Below are 21,985 nucleotides of genomic sequence, written 5' to 3'. Positions count from 1 at the left end.
TTGGAACCAGGGGAAAGAAACTGGTGTGTTTGGACTGCATCCAGGACCCTGACTTTGTTAGCACCTTGTACTAATTAGGCTAACAGTCACATTGCTGTGGGGTTAATCGTGCTGCTGCAATAAGTGTAGATGATTGCTCTTGCCTTGTTTTTAATAATAAGATTTCAACATGGTAATTGTCCATATCATATGTCTGAGGTTTCAAATGTTATTCTTTGCAGCTTTACAAAAAGATTAATAGGTGGATGTAATGATTTGCTCTCATTAAGCATTTCTTGTTTGTTACCTTTAACTTTCTATTTCAAAAGGTGTCAAAAAGAGTTAGAAAATGGCAGAGAATAGCCACAAAAGTATCTAAAATTTAGACAATGATATACTTTACAAAGTGGTTTTCCTGGTATATGATTGTCTAAGACGCTATGCTGTACACTTGAAACTAATACATAATAATGTTGAGCGTAAACTGTAATAGAAAAAATTAAAGAATGTCAGACGTGTTTTCTTAGTATTTCATGGTACACTCAGTAAAGAGAACCTGGTATTATGACTTACTGACGTCAGCTAGGTCTTGAACCCAGGAGAAGAGATGCTGTTTAATAGAACAGGAATAAATGCTAGAGAGTAATTAATTTATTCAGAAAGGACATTGCACTGTTCATGGAGCCGTGATCATAAAGGAGACAGGCTGTCTGTGCGCACCCGCACGGAAGTGCCCGGAAGTCCCTGCACTCACACACACTTGGAAGAACCTGAGAGGTTGCTTCTTCCAGTCCCTCTTTGTCACCATCACAAAAGGGCCTTTAAATGGCAATAGCTTTTCTGGAAAAGGCATGGTCCATCTTGAGGAAGAGAGTCCTAATGCCTTCTAAAAGAATCTAGAGTAAGCCTGTGTTACTTGTGTGAGGGTACTGTAGCTGAAGGTGGAATCTCAGCTTGGCGTGTTAAAGTGGGTGCCGAGAAAAGAATGCAAATGCCAGGAAGGCAGAGAATGTTCTTTTTTTAAAAGGTTTTATTTATTCATTTTCAGAGAGAGGGGAAGAGAAGGAGAAAGAGAGGGAGAGAAACATCACAGTGTGTGGTTGCTTCTCACACTCCTCATACTGGGGACCTGGCTGCAACCCAGGCATGTGTCCTGACTGGGAATTGAACTGGCGACCCTTTGGTTCACAGCCTGCTCTCAATCCACTGAGCTATGCCAGTCAGGGCAGAGAATGTTTTTTTAAATCACTTTTCAGTTATAGTATCTGTGGTGAAAGCAATATTCTTGGGGTAATGGAGTCAGGATTGTTGACTCTCTGGTGGTGTTGAAAAAGATTTTTGAACTGATAGAGTTTAGGCCTGATTATCTACTTTCCTGTATGCCAGCTATAGTAATGGTCATATTGGTAAACTACAGATCTGGTATTTTAATTTTTAATATGTACTATACTGTATTTTAGCATTTAAAAATATACTACATTTTGGCCCTGGCTGGTGTAGCTCTGTGGACTGAGTGCGGGCCTGCGAACCAAAGGATCGCTGTTTGATTCCCAGTCAGGGCACATGCCTGGGTTGCAGGCCAGTTCCCAGCAGGGGACGCATGAGAGGCAACCGCACATTGATATTTCTCTCCCTCTCTCCTTCCCTTCCCCTCTAAAGATAAATAAATAAAAATCTTTAAAAATATATACATTTTAATATATACTATACTATATTTTTAAAGTATAACTACATCTCATTTAAAGTAATTTTGATTAAAAAATAATGATAGCGTAGAGTGGATCTGAATTGAAGGTTATCTTAGGAAAGTTATAAGGAAGACATTACTTAATTTTACAGTCATTCTCAGACATCTTATAAGTGTCAAATTTCATGCTTTTATTCATGTACACACATGAGACAAAGCCAGTTTGAATTAATGAAAAATATGATTTTTTTGTTTTACCTTATGTAGAAGTTTTGAGGCAGGAGAGTAAGACGCGAGGCACATCCTCGGCAAGAGGAATGGGAACCTGAGACGGAGAGCTGAGCGAACTGCACAGGCAGTTCACAGCCGATACAGAAGGTCACCAGGGCGGAAAGCTCCAGGGGCCTAGCAGTCGGTGAAAGCGGTGCCAGTCCTCACCCCCAGGGTGGCCGTCCTTTCCCTGCATCTCGCGGGTCATGCAGTTTAGACCCCTTTGCGTTTCCTCCCTAGAGAGACTAGGCCTCAGCTGTATTTTGGGTCCAGGCCCAGAAGAGCAGCAAAACCAGGCAGGTGGCACCAGGGCCGGCTGCAGTGACTAATGATCCCCTGCACTGGCACTGACCAGTCAGCGGAGACCAGGACCCTGAAGGGAGACACTTGGAAAACTGATGACTGTTCTACTGAGATACTCCCCTAAGACTCCACCCCCCCAAACTCCCAGCCTTTCAAAGTTTTAAAAAAACAAAACAAAACCGAAGGTCCCAGTGCACACTCTCTTCTGGGAGCATGCGTGAGTCTTTCCCTTCCCCCTTTTCTTCCCTCACAGCTGTGCATCTCCTAAACTGAGGGACCCACACAACTTGCAACAGGGGAGCAGTGGGCAGTGGCAGCTGATCCAGGCTAACCCCCTGAACCTGCCTCCAAGGCCTTCATTTCCCTGACTTTTCAGTGAGCTGACAGCAACCCTGTCCTGGTTCACTTCTTTCTTATAACGTTTCTAGAGTCAAAGCTGCCTGGTCTGGTCTGTTGTGTGCAGCAAATTAATTGTAAACAACTCAGTCTGGCTTTTGGTAATTGGCTTTGTTTCCGGCCTTCTCTCCAGATACTCCCATATTTATATCCTGAAGTTCAGGCAGACCCTCTCCTCACTTTGTATCCAATGTCATATTCATGCCTATACTTCTCCGTTTGCTCTTATTTGGTTCAAAGCATACCTGCCCTTTGGCTAATTTATTCTCTTCTTTGAACTTCTGAAGCACTTGAGATATGATATGCTGGAGTTACATAAAAGTGTCCATCAATGATCCATTTGTCAGGTAAGGAAATTAAGGTATAAGTGAGTTAAGTCATTTGCCCAAGATCACAAACCTAATAGAAAAGTGGTTGCTCTTATGGCTGTTTGGATTTGGTGGAGGTCAGATCAGATACAGGAAGAGATCATTTAAGAGGATATTGGAGTCATCCTGGTGAATGGGGCCTGAACTAGGTTGGTAATAGTAAGTGGAAAGGAAAAGATGGCTAGGGAAAATAGAGAATATGAAAAGGATTTGGAATTGGGGTAGGAGGCTGCAGAAGAAAGGATTCAAATTATAATTTTTTTAAATGTGATAGGTGGTCAGCTTAGGCTTCATTGAGAAAGTGATACATATATAAATTATACATATTAAAACATGTAAATTGTACATAAGATATATAAGTATATATAACTTGTAGATCTATATTACTTTTTTATATATTTAGTCTTAATTCTCAGTTTGTCCTGAGCAAAACATTTGGAAATCATTAAAAAAGGATTTCAGCTGGCAATAATGTGTAAGCTTTATACTTTCTCTTGTAAGAGATCTTAGACTAAGCAGTTTTCTTTTTGGTAAAATACCTACCCTGTAAGGATATTTTATGAGGGATTGTCTTTGCAGAGGCTTAGAAATGTTAGTTCCTCGCTCATTCGTTCATTCATTCACTCACTCACTCACTCACTCACTCACTCAGCACCTATGGACTGCTTTATACTTAGTACTATGTCAGCTTTGGGAGGTAGCCTCGGAGACAACATAGTCTTTCTTCTCAGTGAGCCTAGAGTTCAGTAAGGGAGATTGACCATCATCAGTTATTTAACTAAAACTGAAATAGCTCTCATAAAGGTGAAGCCCAAGGAACTGAGAGCAGGAAATCCAACTTAATATTGGGCCCCCACTAAGGAATCCTTGAGGATGTGACATTTTAGCTGTGTGTTTAAGGACGAATAGCTATTCCCCTTCATTAGTTGTCTATGCTGATACCTTTAGTAGCCTAAAGCAAACAGTAATCAGGACTCATTAAACCATACTACTACCTTTCTTGTCTAAACCTCTTATTTTTTATAGACAAATGCATTTTTGGAGGGGTCAAAGTAGGAACATGCATTTAGTGAAAGAAATGGTCTTTGTTCAGGAGACCTATCTTCTGTTCGCTGATCTGCTCATCTTTCTATGTATGTAAACAGATGAGTGTAAGGAGGGAATGCCTTTCTTCCCTGTCAAACCAAACCTCTTGGTCAGCTCTGTCTGGACTGAGTGTTCTCTGGTAGTTGCTTTCGTTATCCTCAGATCCGCAAATGCCAGACCAGCGCCAGCCAGTTTCTTAGAGCCGGCATTCCTGTGTTCCCTGGATAGGGCCTTGCTCCCAAGTTTCAGTGATGTTTCTGACGCTCTGAGAAATATTCAGGTCTACCTGACTGATGTACCTGTCTTCTTTCTTTGTTTCCTTGATCTTTTTCTTGGCTAGAGCAGGAAGCTGCTGTAAAATTTGTATTTTAATGTCCCACTTGCTCTTCTTCCCTGGCACTTGCGAGGTGACGGGTACAGCATTTACTCCTCTTTTCTCAGTCTCAACAAAAGACTGCTCATAAGGGCCTGAAGTAGTGGCGGAGGAGGGACTGTCATGGAGTGCACCGTTCAGATCAAGGCAGGCCATGGCATGTTGTTGCCTCGCTTGCCTGGGTAGATAGTGGTGCTCATCTTGTAAGGGGTTCAGGTATGTTCATGCATTCTTCAGTGTGGGAGGGCCAGCACTCAGTGAAATAGGCCTGTAATGAAGGGCAAGTCACTTCATCTTTCTGAGCCTCAGTGTCCATTTTGTACAGTTATTTATAAATTAAAATAATTTATGTTGAGGTTAAATAAGGAAATGTATGCAAAAGGATCTGCCACTGTATTTGTACCTCTGGGCCCACAAATCTTTGTGTCTTAAAACTCTATTCCATACTCAACTGTGGGTGAGCTCTGTAGATATTTCTATCATACTTCGGAAAGTAGGGTTGTGGTGTTCGTTCTTCACTACCTTGTATGGCCACGCAAGGCAGAGAATAGCGTGAGGGGAATGCTGCCACCCGTTTAAACGTTTTCGGCTTTTAAATTTGAACCAAAAGCTTTTATGTAGCCTCTGATTAATTTGTGGTTTTCGGACCAGGGTTTCCATTTTTTCCTTTTATTTCTCCCTTCTCCCTGCCACCCCCAGTTTAGAAATTTTAGGTATGTTTTGGCTTAGCTTGCGTCTGTCAGGCTGGTGGAAGAAACCGCATGGGACTAGGCGAACCCTTTCTGTGTTGGCCCTTTCTTAATGCTGATGTGTCCAGGATAAATGTATTCTTGAAATTAAATGCTGTGAACTAAACTTTTAAAGCCTAAAAGCTATAACCTTAGGTTTCGTACCACGAGAAAGTGGAATTAAAATAAACAATTTTGGTCATTTCAAAATCAATCCATATTTAGTTACTATTAAATATGGGGGGAAAAACTCAACCTCATTAGTAATAAAAGGAATATAAAACAAAATAAAATGTTGCCAGACTGTTTTACCAGTAATTTTGGTAGTTTTTAAAATGTAAGAGAGAGAGAGAGGGGAGGGGAGAGATGGTGAATTGGGTACTTTGTACAAGCTAATAGAATTATAAATATATTTAACTTGCCCCCCTCCCAAAGCAATTTAACAATATTTATTAAGTGCTATAGAGATGTTAATGCCTTTGGCACAGTAATTACACTTCTGGGAGCTTAGCCTAAAGAAATAATCAGAAATGGACATAATGCAATTATAATATCAGGAACTTGGAAACAACATACATGTCCAATACTTAAATGAAGTATGAAATTATATGTTTTGGGCTCTTCTGTTGTTAAGAATGGCAAACTATGTGGAAAAATAATGATGGAAACAGTTTGTAGAATAATGTAAACTGAAAATGACAAATAAGTACAAACCTAGTATTTTGAAATATAATTTATTTATACACACATACTCTGCGTATGTGTATGTTTGACTGGCAACTACAGCAATAATACATCAGAGTAAAGTATCTCTGGGTGATGGGAATGTGGCAGTTTTTATTTTTTTCTTTGGGCTTTTGTTTGTTTTACAAATTACGTTTAAAACCAGAAGAAAGTCTATTAATTTTAAAATGCCTACTTCAGAATCCTTGGTACTGATATAGTGATATGAAAAGGGAAAAAACGCTAATGGGAATCAGACAGAATGCCATTAGTGATACTTGACAGGGTGATGGGACTTGGTGTTTTGTATTATTTTTACTGTTTTCTTTAATGCGGTTCTATTACAAAGCACATTGTCCTCTAGTAGGAAAGCAAATATAAAATAAATGTAGGAAAACTGTAGAAATTAATGTCATATTTGAATAGAGGTCATGATTTTCATATATTCTCATATGACTGTGGTCCATCTTGAGGATGATGAAAACTGTTAACAGCGGTGGTAAATGGTAGCTTGTGTTTTTTTTTTTTAAACTCCCACAGATATTCCTGAAATTCCAGAAAGCATCTCATTCTGTAAAGCACTACAGATAGCTGACTTCAGCGGAAACCCACTGACCAGGTAAACTTTCTGTTTGCTTTTCTGTCTGTTGTACTAAGGATGTCTTTTTGAGAGCCAAGCAAAAAACACAAACAGGTTGTCTTAGAGGTGCCTAGGTGGATTACTGTCTTTAAGGATGGTTGACCTTCACAGCTTTTTACTTTTAAATAGCACTCTCTACAGTGAAAGGTACAATTGTGCCATCGAGGGAATATTGAAAAGATGTTGGAGGATTGGGTGAGGCCCACTGGAGTGTACAAAACAGAAGTGAGGAGTGCATTTCTGAAGCAATATGAAGAATTGGAGTAGTTCATGAATTCTCTTTTGACCCCTTTTGTCTGAGGGATGAGACAGAGTTCTAAACTCCCATAGAACTTACTCCATAGGTATCTAAGGAGAAGTCCTGTTAGAGAGGTTTTTTCCACTCCAGGAATGAAGCACATTTAGTATCTCATCTTTCCTCTAACTTATTTTAAAAAAAGAAAGAAAGTAAAGAAAACAACTCTACTGACCCCATTATTTTCATACTTTAGCAATAGCTGTGAGGGTTTCTTTCGGTTTATTTCTCCAAATAAAGCCACCTGTCACCCTTTTACTACTGAGTCCACCTTTGCCCTACTATTCCCCCTTCCCTTCTCTCCTCCTGTCTTCCTCTCCTCTTTTTTTTTAAGGATATAGGAATATCAAGATTTCAAGTTTCAATTAAAATTTGGGATTTGTCTCACCCATTTCAAAATTGATTGGGACTTTTTAGCATATGAAGTGTTGGGGAATGTCCTGTTTAATTTTTTTTCATTTCTGCTTATTTTTAAAAAGTATATATGTTTTTAAAAATATTTCTGGCTTTCCTCTTTTGAATCCAGTGATTAAGTTACTAATAGCATTTATTTTTATGAAAAATAATCTACTAAGCTCTAACCTAGTAGCTTCTAACTCATCACTGTCCCCAAGTCTTGTCCTCTTCCTTAATCATCTTCCATACAGTTTTTCCTATTCTTCAAACGCTACAGTGGCTTCTGCTCCTCTAACATAAAGTCTGAGCTCCCCAATGTGCTGTGCTGTCTCCCCCACCCCCTCTGACCTTGTCTGTCTGTCCCCCTTCATTGCCCTCAGTTGCCTGTGGCAGGCATCATGCTCTGCTGTAACAAAGTGCTCATAGGTTATTCATTTCATGCTTCTCTCTTTTGGGTGATGCCAACCATTTTACCCTCTCTAAGGTACGGCTCGAGCATCACATGTCTTGATTAATCTATGGTCCCCTCCTCCCCTGGTCTTCCATAGTCTTCTGTGCGTACTTATTTCATATACTTGAAATTTACATTTGTTTTCTTTCTTGGACCAAGACTCTGGATGAGACTGAGAAAGCTAACTTGTGGTCCTCTACTATTTGTTGGTGTATCTCCAGCCCTACTATAATTTCTGGAATGGAGTAAGCGTTCAGTAAATGTTTGTTGAACTCAACTAAGCTATTTGTCCTTAACACCGTTAGTAGAGTTAGGCAACTGGGAAATATTCATCATGCTGCCCTTGAGTTTTTTTAACCATTACATTGCTGAATCCCCTTTTCTACATCTTTAGCTGTCCTTTTCTAACGTGCTGACATAGAATTTTACCATTACCTTAAAACTGTCTCCTGTAGAACACACCCACATGGTATGAGGATTTACTGGGTTTCACCTTAGCTTCATGTTTGGTAGGATTTGGCAGGTGTGCTGTTTTAAGAATTAAGACAATATTCATGAGTTGAAAGGATTTTAAAAATTACTTAGCTCGTCTACATATCTTATGGCTGAAGAAACTGAGGGTCAAATAATTTAAATGACCTTTTGAGATCATGTAGCCTCCCAATGGCATCTCAGACCAGAATTCCGTTCTCCTAAACTTAAGTCTGCTTCCTCAATACATCATACTAGTTTGGCTCCTAATGTTCACAGCCAGTAAAAAACAAATCATCCATTTAAAAATACATTTTCTTATGTTTGGGGTCATTTTAGTTATTTTTAAAAATTATAAAATGGTATAGATTCTGGTAAAAACTCAGGCAAAAAAGATAAGTTGTGCCATTTTAACTGAAATAAATAACATTTTTAGATAAAAAATTTTACTGCTATTATACTATGGAAGAGGATTCAGCTTTGTAAAAGCCATCAATAAGACTGTAGTTCAGTGATTATAAAAATTCAGTTAAAACTTTCATCTTGCAGGGCCTGGGGTTCGTTTTGAAGTTTGGAATTAATCTATATTAAATGTCAAACAGTAATTTAGTTTTTAGTTTTCCAAAAAACTAAGGTGGAAGGAGGGGAAAAAAGTGTAAGATTCTAATCTAGATACTATCACTGAAGCAGGAAGTGCTCCGCCTGCCCACCACCATTGTGAGTGATGTGTTGTGGCATTAGATTCCTGTATGAGGGCCCTCAGCATTTTAGATACAGTGAGATCTTTTGCCTCCAGTTAGGTTTTTTTCCTCCCTAAATTCTGGTAACCATAGAAGTATTTAAAGTAAACTTTCTTTGTAAGTTTTTAAATAATTTATTTTGAAACCTTGCTAGTCAGTATAGTTTAAGGAAAGTATGAAAAATTCTTTTGTGTAGAACATAGAGAAACATATAATTATCTCGAGTGAATGACATCTTAAGTCAAATTAAAAGAAAACTAACAAGAAAGTAGCATTTGGTCATCAGCTGATCATTTATGAGTGATTCATAGCTTTGCTCTGGATATTATAAAGTATGTGAAAAAACATTGAGAAGCTGTCATGTGTTTTATTATAATTGTGTGGGCTAAAATTTCTCTTTATTTTCCGCTTATCAATAAAGTCTTCACTTTTAGCTGCAGTGATTATCATTTTTTTTCGTAGAGCACTCATCAGTCACACACTCTCCCCCTTTATTCTTAAAGCTTGCATGTTTTCTCCGGTGATCATCTCTGGATCACCCGTCAACAAGTACGTGTTGTGCCCCTGCACTTGTGTGTTGTTTTTTTCCTTATATGTGTCTCACATACAGAAGACAAGGCAGACATGGTATGTGTAATGCAGTTTTTAGGAGGTTATTTCAATTAGCATATAGACGAAATCACTAGAATTATGTTTAGTATACACTGTATTTATATTTTATTTTCCAATTAACAACAGTTTTTGTTTGTTTTAGATTACCAGAAAGCTTTCCTGAACTACAGAACTTGACATGTCTTTCTGTAAATGACATCTCATTGCAATCCCTACCTGAAAATATTGGCAAGTAAGTTTGTGTGTATCAGAACAAAAGGGTGCCTAGGTCATCATCCTTTACGCCCTCCTTGCCTTTTAAATTCTGATTTTTTTTTTAGCTCAGAAAGCCATTTACTCAGTCTTTACCATCACCCTTAAAAAAGATCATAGCGAGCCCTGGCTGGTGTGGCTCAGTGGATTGAGTGTGAACCAGAGGATCGCGGTTCGATTCCCAGTCAGGGCACATGCCTGGGTTAAAGGCCGGTTCCCAGCAGGGGGCGCATGAGAGGCAACCACACATTGATGTTTTTCTCCTTCTCTCCTTTCCTTCCCCTCTAAAGATAAATAAATAAAATCTCAAAAAAAATCACCTCCTCTGTTTTTACAACCGATTGCCCCTAAATTTTAATGATTAAAAAGGATGCTGCTACCTGTTACTAGTGAAAACCCTAATTTGTTTGGAAGTTCTCTTCATACTGATGGGATTCCAAAGTATTTACACAAAGCACCGTGTGTTATGTAGGTGGTGAGTAAATACTGTTAGAGACTACCACTCTGGATAATTTTAAGCCATGTTAGGGAAGGGAGCCAATGAAACTCCACTGGAAAACATAGGGGACGTGCCCCTAAACGACGGCTGTGCCTGCTGTGTTTGCGCGCTGTCGACCTGAGGTTAGGGAGTGAGGATGGTGTGTGTGCCAAGCAGGCATGGAATCGGAGAGGGGTGGAATGTGGCGGGCGTGTTTCCACCGTGCTGGCCCAGAGGTCGGAGAGGGCACAGCCCTGGCGAGAAGTAAACTCCTTGGAGGGAGATGTATATGCTGCTGAGTAAATGTTGTGTTCTGTGTTTCTGGAGATGAATTAATTGAATTATCTTAGCAGACCTTTTCCATGCCTCTAGGACGTACTTTGGGTTAAATCAGGCTGGTGAAAGCCGCGGCGGCCCCCCTGACCTGGTGGACCCGCATTCCCTAGTGTCCTGAAGGCTCTCCTTTGTGTTCACCTGTCCTGGACGAATTCTAAGACAAAACAGAAGCTTGGTTTTTGAGGACGACAGTGTATCTGGCAGATGTCTGTTCTGCAAAGTTTCTCTTTCTAGAGGTGTACAGGAGTTCTGAACAGTCAATTTTGCCCCCTCCTTTCTCTTCTGTGTAGACAGAAGACGCCTGGCTGACCGAGTTTCAGCCAGCATGCCTGTGTTTTCGAGGTGCATACCGATGCTTTACCACTGTGACAGTAGTCATGCTGATTAAACATTGTGCTCTTTAGCTCTCCGGAGGGGAATGAGATAAGCCCCAAGTACTCCTCAGTTTATGGTATCAGCTGCAGTGGAAATAGCAGTGTTTTACTGTGGATGTCATGCACTTACACTTACTTTTCCTGTGTCAAGTTTCATATGTTTCTAATATATGAGGGGGACTCCCCCAAAACTAGAATTATCTTCTGGAGGGCATACCCCTTGCACTGTGGGCTACTTCTGCTAGGTGAGTGTTCTAGGAACCCATTCGTATCAGTGCACCAGCTGGCATTGTTGTGAGAGGCTGCATGCGGCTTCGGTGGGTTTTTGTTTTTGAAGACTCGGTGCATTGACCTGTTTCATGATGGGTGGTTTACTAGTGTACAGGCCCCATCCTCCCTATTCACCCAGTCTTGATCTTGCCCCAAGCAACTTTTGTTGTGTTTCCCTGGGTGAAAAAGTCCTTGAAAGGAAACATTTTGCTGATGTGGAAGAGGTGAAACCAAAATGGCAGAAGCACTAAAAGGCATTGGAGAGCATTATGCTGAGTGAAATAAGCCAGGTGGTGAGGGACAAATACCATATGATCTCACCTTTAGCAGGAACATAATCAACAAAAGAAAAAAGCAAACAAAATATAATCAGAGTCATTGAAATTAGGACAATCTAACAATAGCCAGAGGGGAGTGGGGAAGGGACAGTGGGGAGAAGGGTTTTCAGGAGCTACTATAAAGGACACATGGACACATGGGGGAGGGTGGAAGCAAGGGAAGGAGGTAGGTTTGGAGGGGTGGAAGGAAATACAGACAACTGTAATTGAACAACAGTAAAGTAATTTAAATGGAAAAAAGGCATCAAAATTGATGAGTTCACAACCGGTTTTGAGCAGTGGGAAAAAACACCTTGGTAGGTGTGCTGCAGCACAGCTACCTTCATACTTCTACATTCCTTCATACTGGGTGGGGCAAAGGTAGATTTACAGTTATTTGTATGGAAAATAATATAAATAATAATAAATAATAATACAAGAGTAAACTCTTGTTTGTGTATTCACAACTGTAAATCTACTTTGGACCCACCTGGTATTAGTCATTTAAACACCCAGACTGACGCCGCCCCTGCTGTGCCCCTCAGGGTCTCTGGAATGCAGTTCCTTTGTACCTTTCCTCCCATTCTTTCCTGGCCTATCACTGCCCTTCTTTCCCAGTTCGTGTCTTTTGTAACAGGTTTAATGTTTTGAGAGAAAATATATTCTTATTAAACCAGGGTGCTCCTTTGATTCCCCACTGCATTATTTCAGTGGAAAATATTTCATAATGATTTTACAATAAATTATAATATTTTAATCCGATTTTAACCTCATTTTTTCTGATGATATCTGTACCTATTTTTGTCAATGCCCAGGATTTCTCGTGTTTCTGTATTTTCTACCAGTAATAAGAGTAGTAGTGGGTGTTTGGTTTTTTTGTTTTGATTTGAGACTTAATCAACTTGCATTACTGTTACATCCTTTTGTATACGGATTGTTTCCAAAATAAAATTCCATTTTGAGCCTGGACCGTGTGGTGAGCAATCACCCAGGACGCAAGAACATGGGGCAGCCCTGGCTGGGTGGCTAAGTTGTTTGGAGCGTTTTCCCATAAACCAAAAGGTTGTGGGTTCGATTCCTGGTCCAGGCACATACCTAGGTTATGGGTTTTGTCCCTGGTTGGGGTGTGTGTGGGAGGCAACTGATGTTTCTCTCTCGTATCACTACTTTTTCTTCCTGTCTCTCACTCCCCACCCTCCTCACTCTAAAATCAATAAGCATATATTTAGGTGAGGATTTAAAAAAAAGAATATGGATGGCAAGGGAAAGTCAGATATAATTGAATCAACTGACTTTTATTAGGGTAATTTGTGAAATTAAATGGGAAGTAGTTTTCTATTCCTGTTTTGTTTTTTTTTAAAGATTTTATTTATTTATCTTTAGAGGGGAAGGGGGGAAGGAGAGAGGGAGAGAAACATCAATGTATGGTTGCCTTTTGTGCATCCCCTGCTGGGAACTGGCCTGCAGGGAACCAGCCTGCAACCCAGGCATGTGCCCTGACTGGGAATCGAACTGCGATCGTGTGGTTTGCAGGCCCCCGCTCAATCCACTGAGCTACACCAGCCAGGTCTATTCCTGTTTTTTAATAATTTTTGTTGCCATAGCAAAATACTTTATGATTTCTACCTGTTGGATTTAAGATTTATCCTGTTAAAGTTAATATCCTGTCTGTGTGGGTGGGAGGGGTGTGCAGGGTTGGGGGAAATGGGGCAACTGTAATAGCATAATCAATAAAATATATTTTTTAGAAAAGAAACAATCAAAGAACAGTCTCTTCTTTGGAGAAGATTGGGCACCGCTGGTTTCCTAGATCGTGTTGAAAAGATACTTGAATGTTGAAATGGTGAATTGTTGAGAAAAATCTCTAGTATGCTGCACTTAAGCAAATCATTATTTGAAACTTAACTTTTTTCATGGCATAGATTTTTTCAGTTTCCCAAAGGATTCATTCCCAAATGGTTTCTTAGTGCTATTATTAACCAAACTAAACAACATCTCACAGATAGTTTGGTTTTGGGAACAAGGCACCAGTATTTGATATTCCAAAAAATAAAAAAAAAACAGTTGAGGGGCTGAATGAAAGAAGATGAAGGGATTAAGCAAAAAATCAAACATATATAAGACCTAGACACTGACAACACTGTGGTGATGGCCAGAGGGAAAGGGGGGTGTGAGTGGGTGGCGGTGGGAAAAGGCCAGTAGGAAATGGGGTAGAAGGAGGCCATGGCCACATGCTGTAGTGTGCAGATTTCTGTTTTACTGAGTTGTACACTTGAAACCTCTATGATTTTGTGGACCAGTGTCACCCCAATTCAGTTAGAAAAAAAGAAGAAGGCCCTGAGTGGTGTGGCTCAGTGGATTGAGTGCTGGCTGGTGAACCAAAGGGCTGCTCGTTGGATTCCCAGTCAGGGCACAGGCCTGGGTTGTGGGCCACGTGCCCAGTAGGGGGTGCATGAGAGTCAACCACACATTGGTGTTTTTCTCCCTCCCTTCCCCTCTCTAAAAATAAAATCTTTATAAAATAAATGTATATATTAAAAAAGAAAAAGACAAGAAATGACCACTTAAGTGATTGATACTTGTTATCTTTGTGGATTCTGTAGTGGAGGCTTTTGTATAAATTAACATTGCTTATTTGGTCAAGTGAGCCAGCCACCTCAGTGTACTTCTTTCGAGCATCCGTGAACCAGGACCTCTGTTTCTCTTCTTGCCTCCTAGCAGAGTACATGGCATTAACCAGGAAAGTATGGATTTCTGAGGGACTCGGGCACCCTCAGGATGGGCAGGGGTGCAGCCCGAAGAGAGGCTCACCTTTGTGTGGGGACAGACTTGCAGTACCCGGAAGCTGGGGCACCAGGAAGCATGTGTCCCGTCGTGTGTTTGATTTGCCCACAGTCATTTAATCTGAAGAGTGATGGCGGAGTTGGACCGGGAGTACGGCTCTCCTGGTTTGAGTCCCATGTTTTCCTACTACTTTACCTGACACTACCATAGAACAGTTGGTTCCCAGGGCGCCCTTTGGGGTTCAGTAACTTCTTCTTACTGCCCCTGGCAATACCTGCTAGTTCCGTTTATTAAGTAGTTAGATCCAAACAACTTGATAATATTTTTGTCCTAAAGCCTAGTGGCTGTTTGAGAAAGCAACACACTCAAGTTGAAAGAATGTTCTTATTTCATTTTTACATATCCCCAATTATTTACTATGGGATGTTGGTACTGTTGGGCACTGCTTAGTGTCTCAAACTACAACTCATTTCCTGTTCTGTGTTGATTTTTCCCCTGGCAACTGCCTTTTATCTCAGCAGTTGCTGAAAACCCAGTGTGTAATGATAGTATGTCCTCGAAAGGAATGTAGTGCTTATCTAACATGAACCTGAACTACTTGAGCCAGTTACTTCCTGTGGTGTCAGACAGACCTTGAGTGTGCTGTCTCTCTCAAATGTAAGATTCTCTGTGGGGCTCTGGTCAGCTTGTGAAGCTTCTCTGGACGCATTAGTGCACAGTAGCCATACTTGTTGCTCCCTTGAATAAACTACTGTGAATACTTGGGCGTGCATGTAATCAGTTAGTGTATGGGAAGAAACCAGGCATCACGCTCGTTGCTCTGCTTTCATTCCACTGCAAAGCATTGTGTTCCCATCCTTCATCATATGGCTACATGACAGCTAACCATTAGTGTGGTTACTTTGATAAAGCAGATCTTTCAAATAGTGGAATCTCTGTAATACTTGTAATGACATGAGGATTGGTCATGAACATCCTTTGAACCACACAGAAGTATACTGGCTACCTCATGCAAAATCTCACATTTTTCTTTTACTAAGATTAAAGTATCCCAAATTTGCTTATTCTTTTTTTTTGTGTGGTAGCACCTTAATACCTTACTCAGTCCTTCAAAGTAAAGGTGATGTTTAACCTTGAGTGAGAAGCCTAACTCACCTTCAGTGGATTTTACAATTATTTTAAAGATTTTATTTATCTATTTTTGGAGAGAGGGAGAGAAACATCAATTGATCATTTGGTTGCCTCTTGTACATGACCTGACCCGGGGACCAAACCTGCAACCCTGGCATGTGCCCTGACTGAGAATCGGACCAACAGCTTGTTGGCTTATAGGGTTGACTCCCAAGCAACTGAGCCACACTGGTCAGGGCTATTTATTTAAATAAATAAAAGGATTTTGAAGGTATTCTCTTAAATGCATAGGGACCACCATTCTACAATACAACATTTGGGAGACAGTTAAGCTCCCAGCCAGTGGTTCTCAATCTCTGCCTTGTTGGGCCCAGGGATGCCACTGAAGTCTCTCCAGGGCATTATAGGGAGTGAGAACTGGTGCTCTGGGAGGTGGTCCCTGCCGAATCCTCTTTGCATCAGCATAGCTCTGTCATTAGCTTAACATTTTCTTTTGTTTTGGTGTTGCATATAATAATTGCTTAAAATAAGTCTGTTGCAAATATTTTTCAAGTTAAGTTTTGAGACTGCTGTTTCAGACACTTAACAGTACTGGGTAGCCCAAAAAGTCTGTTACTTTTTTTTTTTTTCCTGTATGATGGCTATAGTAGTGCTTAGTTGTCTTTAACTTAATTTGAAACAATTTTGTTAGATTGTATTGTGACAGCTGTCATAACAGTTGCACTAAAAAAATACTTATCAAAATTGGTGAATTTCTGTGCAGTCCTTTTAATAGTGAATATGGGAGAAAATATGCAACATTTTCAGCATACTATGCTTTATTATTTCAAGAAAGGTAAAAATTTCAACTGAAATACAAAAAAAGATTTGTGTAGTGTATGGAGAAGGTGCTGTGACTGATTGAACATGTCAAAAGTGGTTTGCGAAGCTTTTCGGTACTACTGACATTTTGGCCAAATATCTTTTTGCTGTGGGCTGTCTTCTGCATTGGAAGATGTTTAGCAGCACTCATACCTCTACCCACTAGAAGCCAATAGCGGAGGAGGTAGGAGATAACCAACACACTCAGAATATCCAAATCAATAAAATTTTTGGTGGAAATGAAAAGTGTGTCTTTCCTTCTATGGAAAAAAAGGTGACAGACTTTTTGGCCAACCCAATACTTATTTATTGTAGCAGATTCATTATGGGGTTTCTTACTGCAATGCCATTTTTACTGGGCTGAGCTCTGCTCAAACCCAGCAGAAAGCTTCAGATCCTTTCATGTTAGTGAGTTTAAAATTTTTTTACCTGCCTTCTCTTTCCAAACTGACATATTTTTCTTACTTAATGATTGAAAGGTCTACCTCTTTTGTCAGTCCTTCTCCAGTGACTGGAAGAGGTGAAATAGATTACAAATTCACAGGTTCCCTGACTATATACCCTTTACTTCCCACTTAATAAGCACCTTAGTCCTTCGTACATGGGAGTCTCATTGCTCAGTGCTTGTGCATATGTATAATTAGTGTCTGCACCTGGATCACCTTGTACCCTGAAACTGTGGGGGTCTCAGTTAAACTCTTTGTGTTTGTACTGAACCTGGTGTTGCTCTGACATACTGAGCGAGTATGTATGACAAAGCACACTGTGTTACCTCCTACACCCTGCCGCCTTCTAACTGCCACCGTAAGTAATCCAGTTGAGTTGCAGAAGCTTTTTACTAGGACCACATTAGCCTCTTCCCACGTAGTCGCTTTTCTGTGTCAGTGCTGTACACTCAGTTTGTGTAAAAAGTTCACATAAAGAAACAGCCATGAAATAAACTGCTTTTGTTTGCTCTAAAACCTTCTAATAAAGAATGATTACTCTTTGTTAAGATTGGTTAATTTCCCCTAACATGAGGAGTGATTAGGGAGAGATTTTAAAAGTATATATTTTTAGGGGAAAAATAGCTCACTAAAAGAACTGGTGAACTTATTCCTTTTAGTAACAGTTCTGGACATTTATCACACTTCCTTTTCTGCTTATGTTGCAGAAAGCTCAATACTAACTTCACTGATGAGTGAGAGCAGCTGTACTAATTCCGTGTGGTGAAGGGAAGTAAGGCATTGGGGAGACAGATGTTCCTGGCATTTACAGTGGGGTGGGGTGCTCTGTTAGGCTCATAGAGTCCCATTACAATACCCGTACTCACAGGTTAGCATTAACCACCCCGAGCTGAATTAGCTTTGTTTGTGAAAGGAGGATCAGTAATCTGCCCAGGTCTGTGTTCCTGGCAGGTGGTAGAGCTTGAATTTAAACTTCACTTTTTCCTTGAAGAAAACTGCATTTTCTTTGCTTCCTATTGTTTCACAGTGTGTACATTAGTTTCTTCCTCCCTCCCATGTCCCTAATTTTCTATTTCATGAAATGATTTACATATTTGTACTCTTTAAAGACTTCTTTAAATCTCTTTTAGAAAAAGTTGGGAGGTACATATGGTTTGTCCAGAAAGTATCCAGCCACGCACTATACAAAATAGAGGCATTTATTGAAGAAGATACAAGAAACATTGTACATGGGACAATGATGCCTCGGTCCCCTTCAAAGTAGGCACCTTGGGACCTCACTCAGTTCTCCCAGTCACCATCAGGTGCCCTGTTGTATTTTCATGAATCTCATTGATGGTCTGTCTAAAATCTCTTCCCGTTCAAAGGTGATTTTGGTTTTGGGAAAAGCCAGAAGTTGCAGGGTGCCAAATTTGGGTTGCAGAGGGGCTGAGTCACCTGGGTGATTTGATGTTTCACCAAAAACTGCACGAGACATGATGCATAGGCAGGCACACTCTTGTGATAAAGCTGCCAATCATCAGTTGCCCATAGCTGTGGCCTTCTAGATCATCAAATAGTTTCCGCAGAGGAATGTTTGAGAGTAACACGAAGTTTGATGCAGATTCACTACTCTGCTTGCTCAGTCATTTTGAATTCCATGACCAGACAGTGCACATGCTCACTCAACATCATCTACCACCCCCCACTGACTAGTACAGTGAAGTTGTCATTGTTCACACATGTGCATTTCATTCCATTCTCCTTGGCTGTCAGGTTATATTAATGTGGTGCAAACCTTTCTTGTTACATTAAGAATGGTTGGACTTTTTCTGGACAGGCATCACATCTCACTGAAGATTCCAGTTAGCATGGAAGGGCAGCAGTTGAAGAGGAGGGAAGCATTTGATAGGCTCTTAGAGTAGTAGCCTATCAAATTCCAAGTTTTGATAGGCTCTAGGAAAATGGAATACAATGGATTTTTCAGATATGCCCTTGGAAACAGTACCTAGTGAACAATGGCTTTTTATAGCACTATCACTAAAAAAAGTTGGAAGATTTCACTTAAAGTCAGGAAGGAAAATTTTACTTTGGGAAGTTTTCAGGTATTGACAAAATGTGAGAAAAATTAATCTTCCAAACAGCATTTTAATACTGAAAATATTTTTCTTGAGGTCAGTTGTATTAATTTCTACTCAAGTAAATCACACACTACATTTTTTTTTTTACTTTTTAAAAATGAGTTGGCCTACAGATGGATGTGATCTGTATATAGAGAATTTTAAAGAATTCACAAAGACTATTAGAGCTAATAAATGAATTTAGCAAGATTACAGTATATAGGTTCAGAGACTTAGGGCCAAGATGGAGGCGTACGTAGATGCACTTTGCATTCTGGCACAACCAAAAGAAAGACCACAGTAAATTTAAAAACAGAAAACAATCAGAACTGCCAGAAAATGGAACTGTGTGGAAGTCTGACAACCAAGGACTTAAAGAAGAAGCAGTTATCTAGACTGGTAGGAGAGTCAGAGACAGGCAGCCAGGGTGGAGAAGATGCACAGTATAGTCGTGGCTGGACTGGGTGGCTCCACATTTGTGTGCCGATAAACCAGGAGGAAGAACTGGGGAGCGAGATGGACCATGCAACCCGGGGTTCCAGCTCAGGGAAATAAAGCATCAAAACCTCTGACTTTAAAAACTTGTGGGGGTTACGGTGGTAGTAGAATCTGCAAATCTCACAGGAGAGTTCATTGGAGAAACCCACAGGGTCTAGCAATGTACAAAAGGCCACCCACCTGGGAATCAGCACCAGAAGGACCCAGTGTGCTTGTGGGTAATGGGGGAAGTGACTGAAAGCTGGCCCAGAGCCAAGCAAGCAGCACTGTTCTGTCTCTGACCCCTGTCCCACATATAGCACCGCAATGTAGTGACCTCATTTGCCCTACCCTGGTGAATACCTAAGGCTCTACCCTTACAATGTAACAGGTAGTCTGAGAAAAAAATATGGCCCAAATGAAAAAACACATCAACGCTCCAAAAATAGAACTAAGTGATGAAGAGATAGCCAACCTATCATATGCAGGGTTCAAAACACCTACTAATCAGGATACTCACAGAAGTGGTTGAGTATGGTCAAAAAATAGAGGAAAAAGGGAAGGCTATGCAAAGTGAAATAAAGGAAAATGATCAGGGAACAACAGTGAAAGGAAGGAAATGGGGACTCAAATCAGTGGTTTGGAGCAGAAGAAAGAAATACACTTTCAGCCGGAACAGAATGAGGAAACAGGAGTTCAAGAAAGTGAGGAGAGGCTTAGGAACCTCTGGGACAACTTTAAACATTCCAACATCTGAATCATAGGGGAGCCAGAAAGAGAAGAGGAAGAGCAAGAAATTGAAAACGTTTTTGAAAACATAATGAAGGAGAACATGCCCAGTCTGGCAAAGGAAATAGACTTCCAGGAAGTCGAGGAAGCTCAGAGAGTCCCAAAGAAGTTGGACCCAAGGAAGCACATACGAAGGCACATCATAATTATTTTAGCCAAGATAAAAGATGAGAGAATCTTAAAAGCAGCAAGACAAAAGGAGACAGTTCCCATAGGGCTGTCAGCTGCTTCCTCAAAAAAAAACCTTGCAGGCAAGAAGAAGCTTGAAAGAAGTATTCAAAGTCATGAAAGGCAAGGACTTCCATCCAAGCTAACTATCTAGCAAAGCTATCATTTGGAATGAAAGGGAGATAAAGTGCTTCCCAGACAAGGTCAAGTTAAAGGAGTTCATCATCAAGTCCTTAAAGGAGGACATCATCAAAGGAGTTCACCAAGTCCTTATTATATGCAATGGGCTTATCTAAGAAAAAGATGATCAAAAATCCGAACACTAAAATGACAACAAACTCACAACTATCAACAACTGAACCTAAGCAAAACAAAAACTAAAAACAAACTAAACAAACAACTAGAACAGGAACAGAGTCACAGAAATGGAGATCATATGGAGGTTTATCAGCAAGGAGGAGGAGGGTTAGAATGGGGGAAAAAATACAGGGAATAAGAAGCATAATTGGTAGGTACAAAATAGACAGGCAGAAGTTAAGAATAGTAGAGGAAATGGATGGAGAAGCCAAAGAATTTACATGCATGACTCATGGACATAAACTAAGGAGGGTGGGGATGCTGGTGGTACAGGGTGCAGGGCGAAGGGGAGTAAAGGGGAGAAAAATATGATAGAACTCAATCAATAAAGAATATATTTTTAAAAGATTATAGTATATAAGATTAATACACAAAAATTAGCTGTCTTTCTATATACTAGCTTTGAACAATCAAGAAATTAATAAAAATTTTAATTTATGAAACACCAAAAATAATAAAATACTTAGGAATACATTGAATAGAAGTGTATAATAGATACACAGCAAATTATAAAAGATTGTTGAAGTTAAAGAAGACCTTAATAAATGGGAAGATACCTTTTGTTTACAGATTGGAAGACTTTATATTATGAAGATAGTGGTACTTCCCAAGTTGATCTACAGAATCAACTCTGTCCTATTAAAATCCTATTGGGCTTCTTCTCCGGAATTCATTTGTTGATCTTAAAATTCATATTGAGCCCTGGCTGGTGTAGCTTAGTGGATTGAGCGTGGGCCTGCGAACCAGAGGATCGCGGTTCCATTCCCAGTCAGGGCACATGCCTGGGTTGTAGGCCAGTTCCCAGCAGGGGATGCACGAGAGGCAACCATACATTGATGTTTCTCTCCCTGTCTTCTTTCCTTCCCCTTTAAAGATAAATAAAATCTTAAAAAAATTAAAAATTATTTTAAAACATCATATTGAAATATCACAGATCCAGAATTGCTAATGCAATCTTAAGGAAGAACAGCCAAGTGGAGGACTCACACTTCAAATATTAAAACTTAACTACAAAGCTACAATAATCAAGACTGTGGTTCTGGCATAAGGGCAGATGCACAGATCAGTGGAATACAATTGGAAATTTAAAAATAAGCCCTCGCATTTATGGTGAACTAATTTTAAGAGTACTAAATAAAATAATTCATTGAGGAAAACCTTCTTTTTGAATGCTGTTGGGGCAACTGAATATCCATCCACATAGAATGAAGTTACACTCCTACTTTACATACAAAAAATAACTCTACATGGAGCAAAGACTGAAATGTAAGAGCTAAAACTCTCATAAGAAAACAGAGGGGTAAATCTTCATGACGTTGAATTAGGCC

The 21,985-nt window shown here is 40.1% G+C and overlaps 1 protein-coding gene across 1 annotated transcript in view; it reads left to right on the top strand.

The window, feature by feature from the left end:
* The window catches only part of LRRC1 (leucine rich repeat containing 1), a 143,680-nt gene that overhangs the window by 78,026 nt on the left and 43,669 nt on the right, over positions 1-21,985 (top strand). The window contains exons 3-4 of the mRNA XM_053668353.1: positions 6,454-6,532; positions 9,661-9,750. Coding sequence (XP_053524328.1) covers positions 6,454-6,532; positions 9,661-9,750 — 169 coding nt within the window. The remainder of the gene's footprint in view (positions 1-6,453; positions 6,533-9,660; positions 9,751-21,985) is intronic.

Source organism: Artibeus jamaicensis, unplaced genomic scaffold (assembly GCF_021234435.1).
Source record: "Artibeus jamaicensis isolate MK-2021 breed Jamaican fruit bat unplaced genomic scaffold, CSHL_Jam_final contig_484, whole genome shotgun sequence".
Classification (NCBI taxonomy): domain Eukaryota; kingdom Metazoa; phylum Chordata; class Mammalia; order Chiroptera; family Phyllostomidae; genus Artibeus; species Artibeus jamaicensis.
The sequence above is the reverse complement of the archived record's forward strand: the minus strand, read 5'-3'. Positions and strand labels throughout refer to the sequence as shown.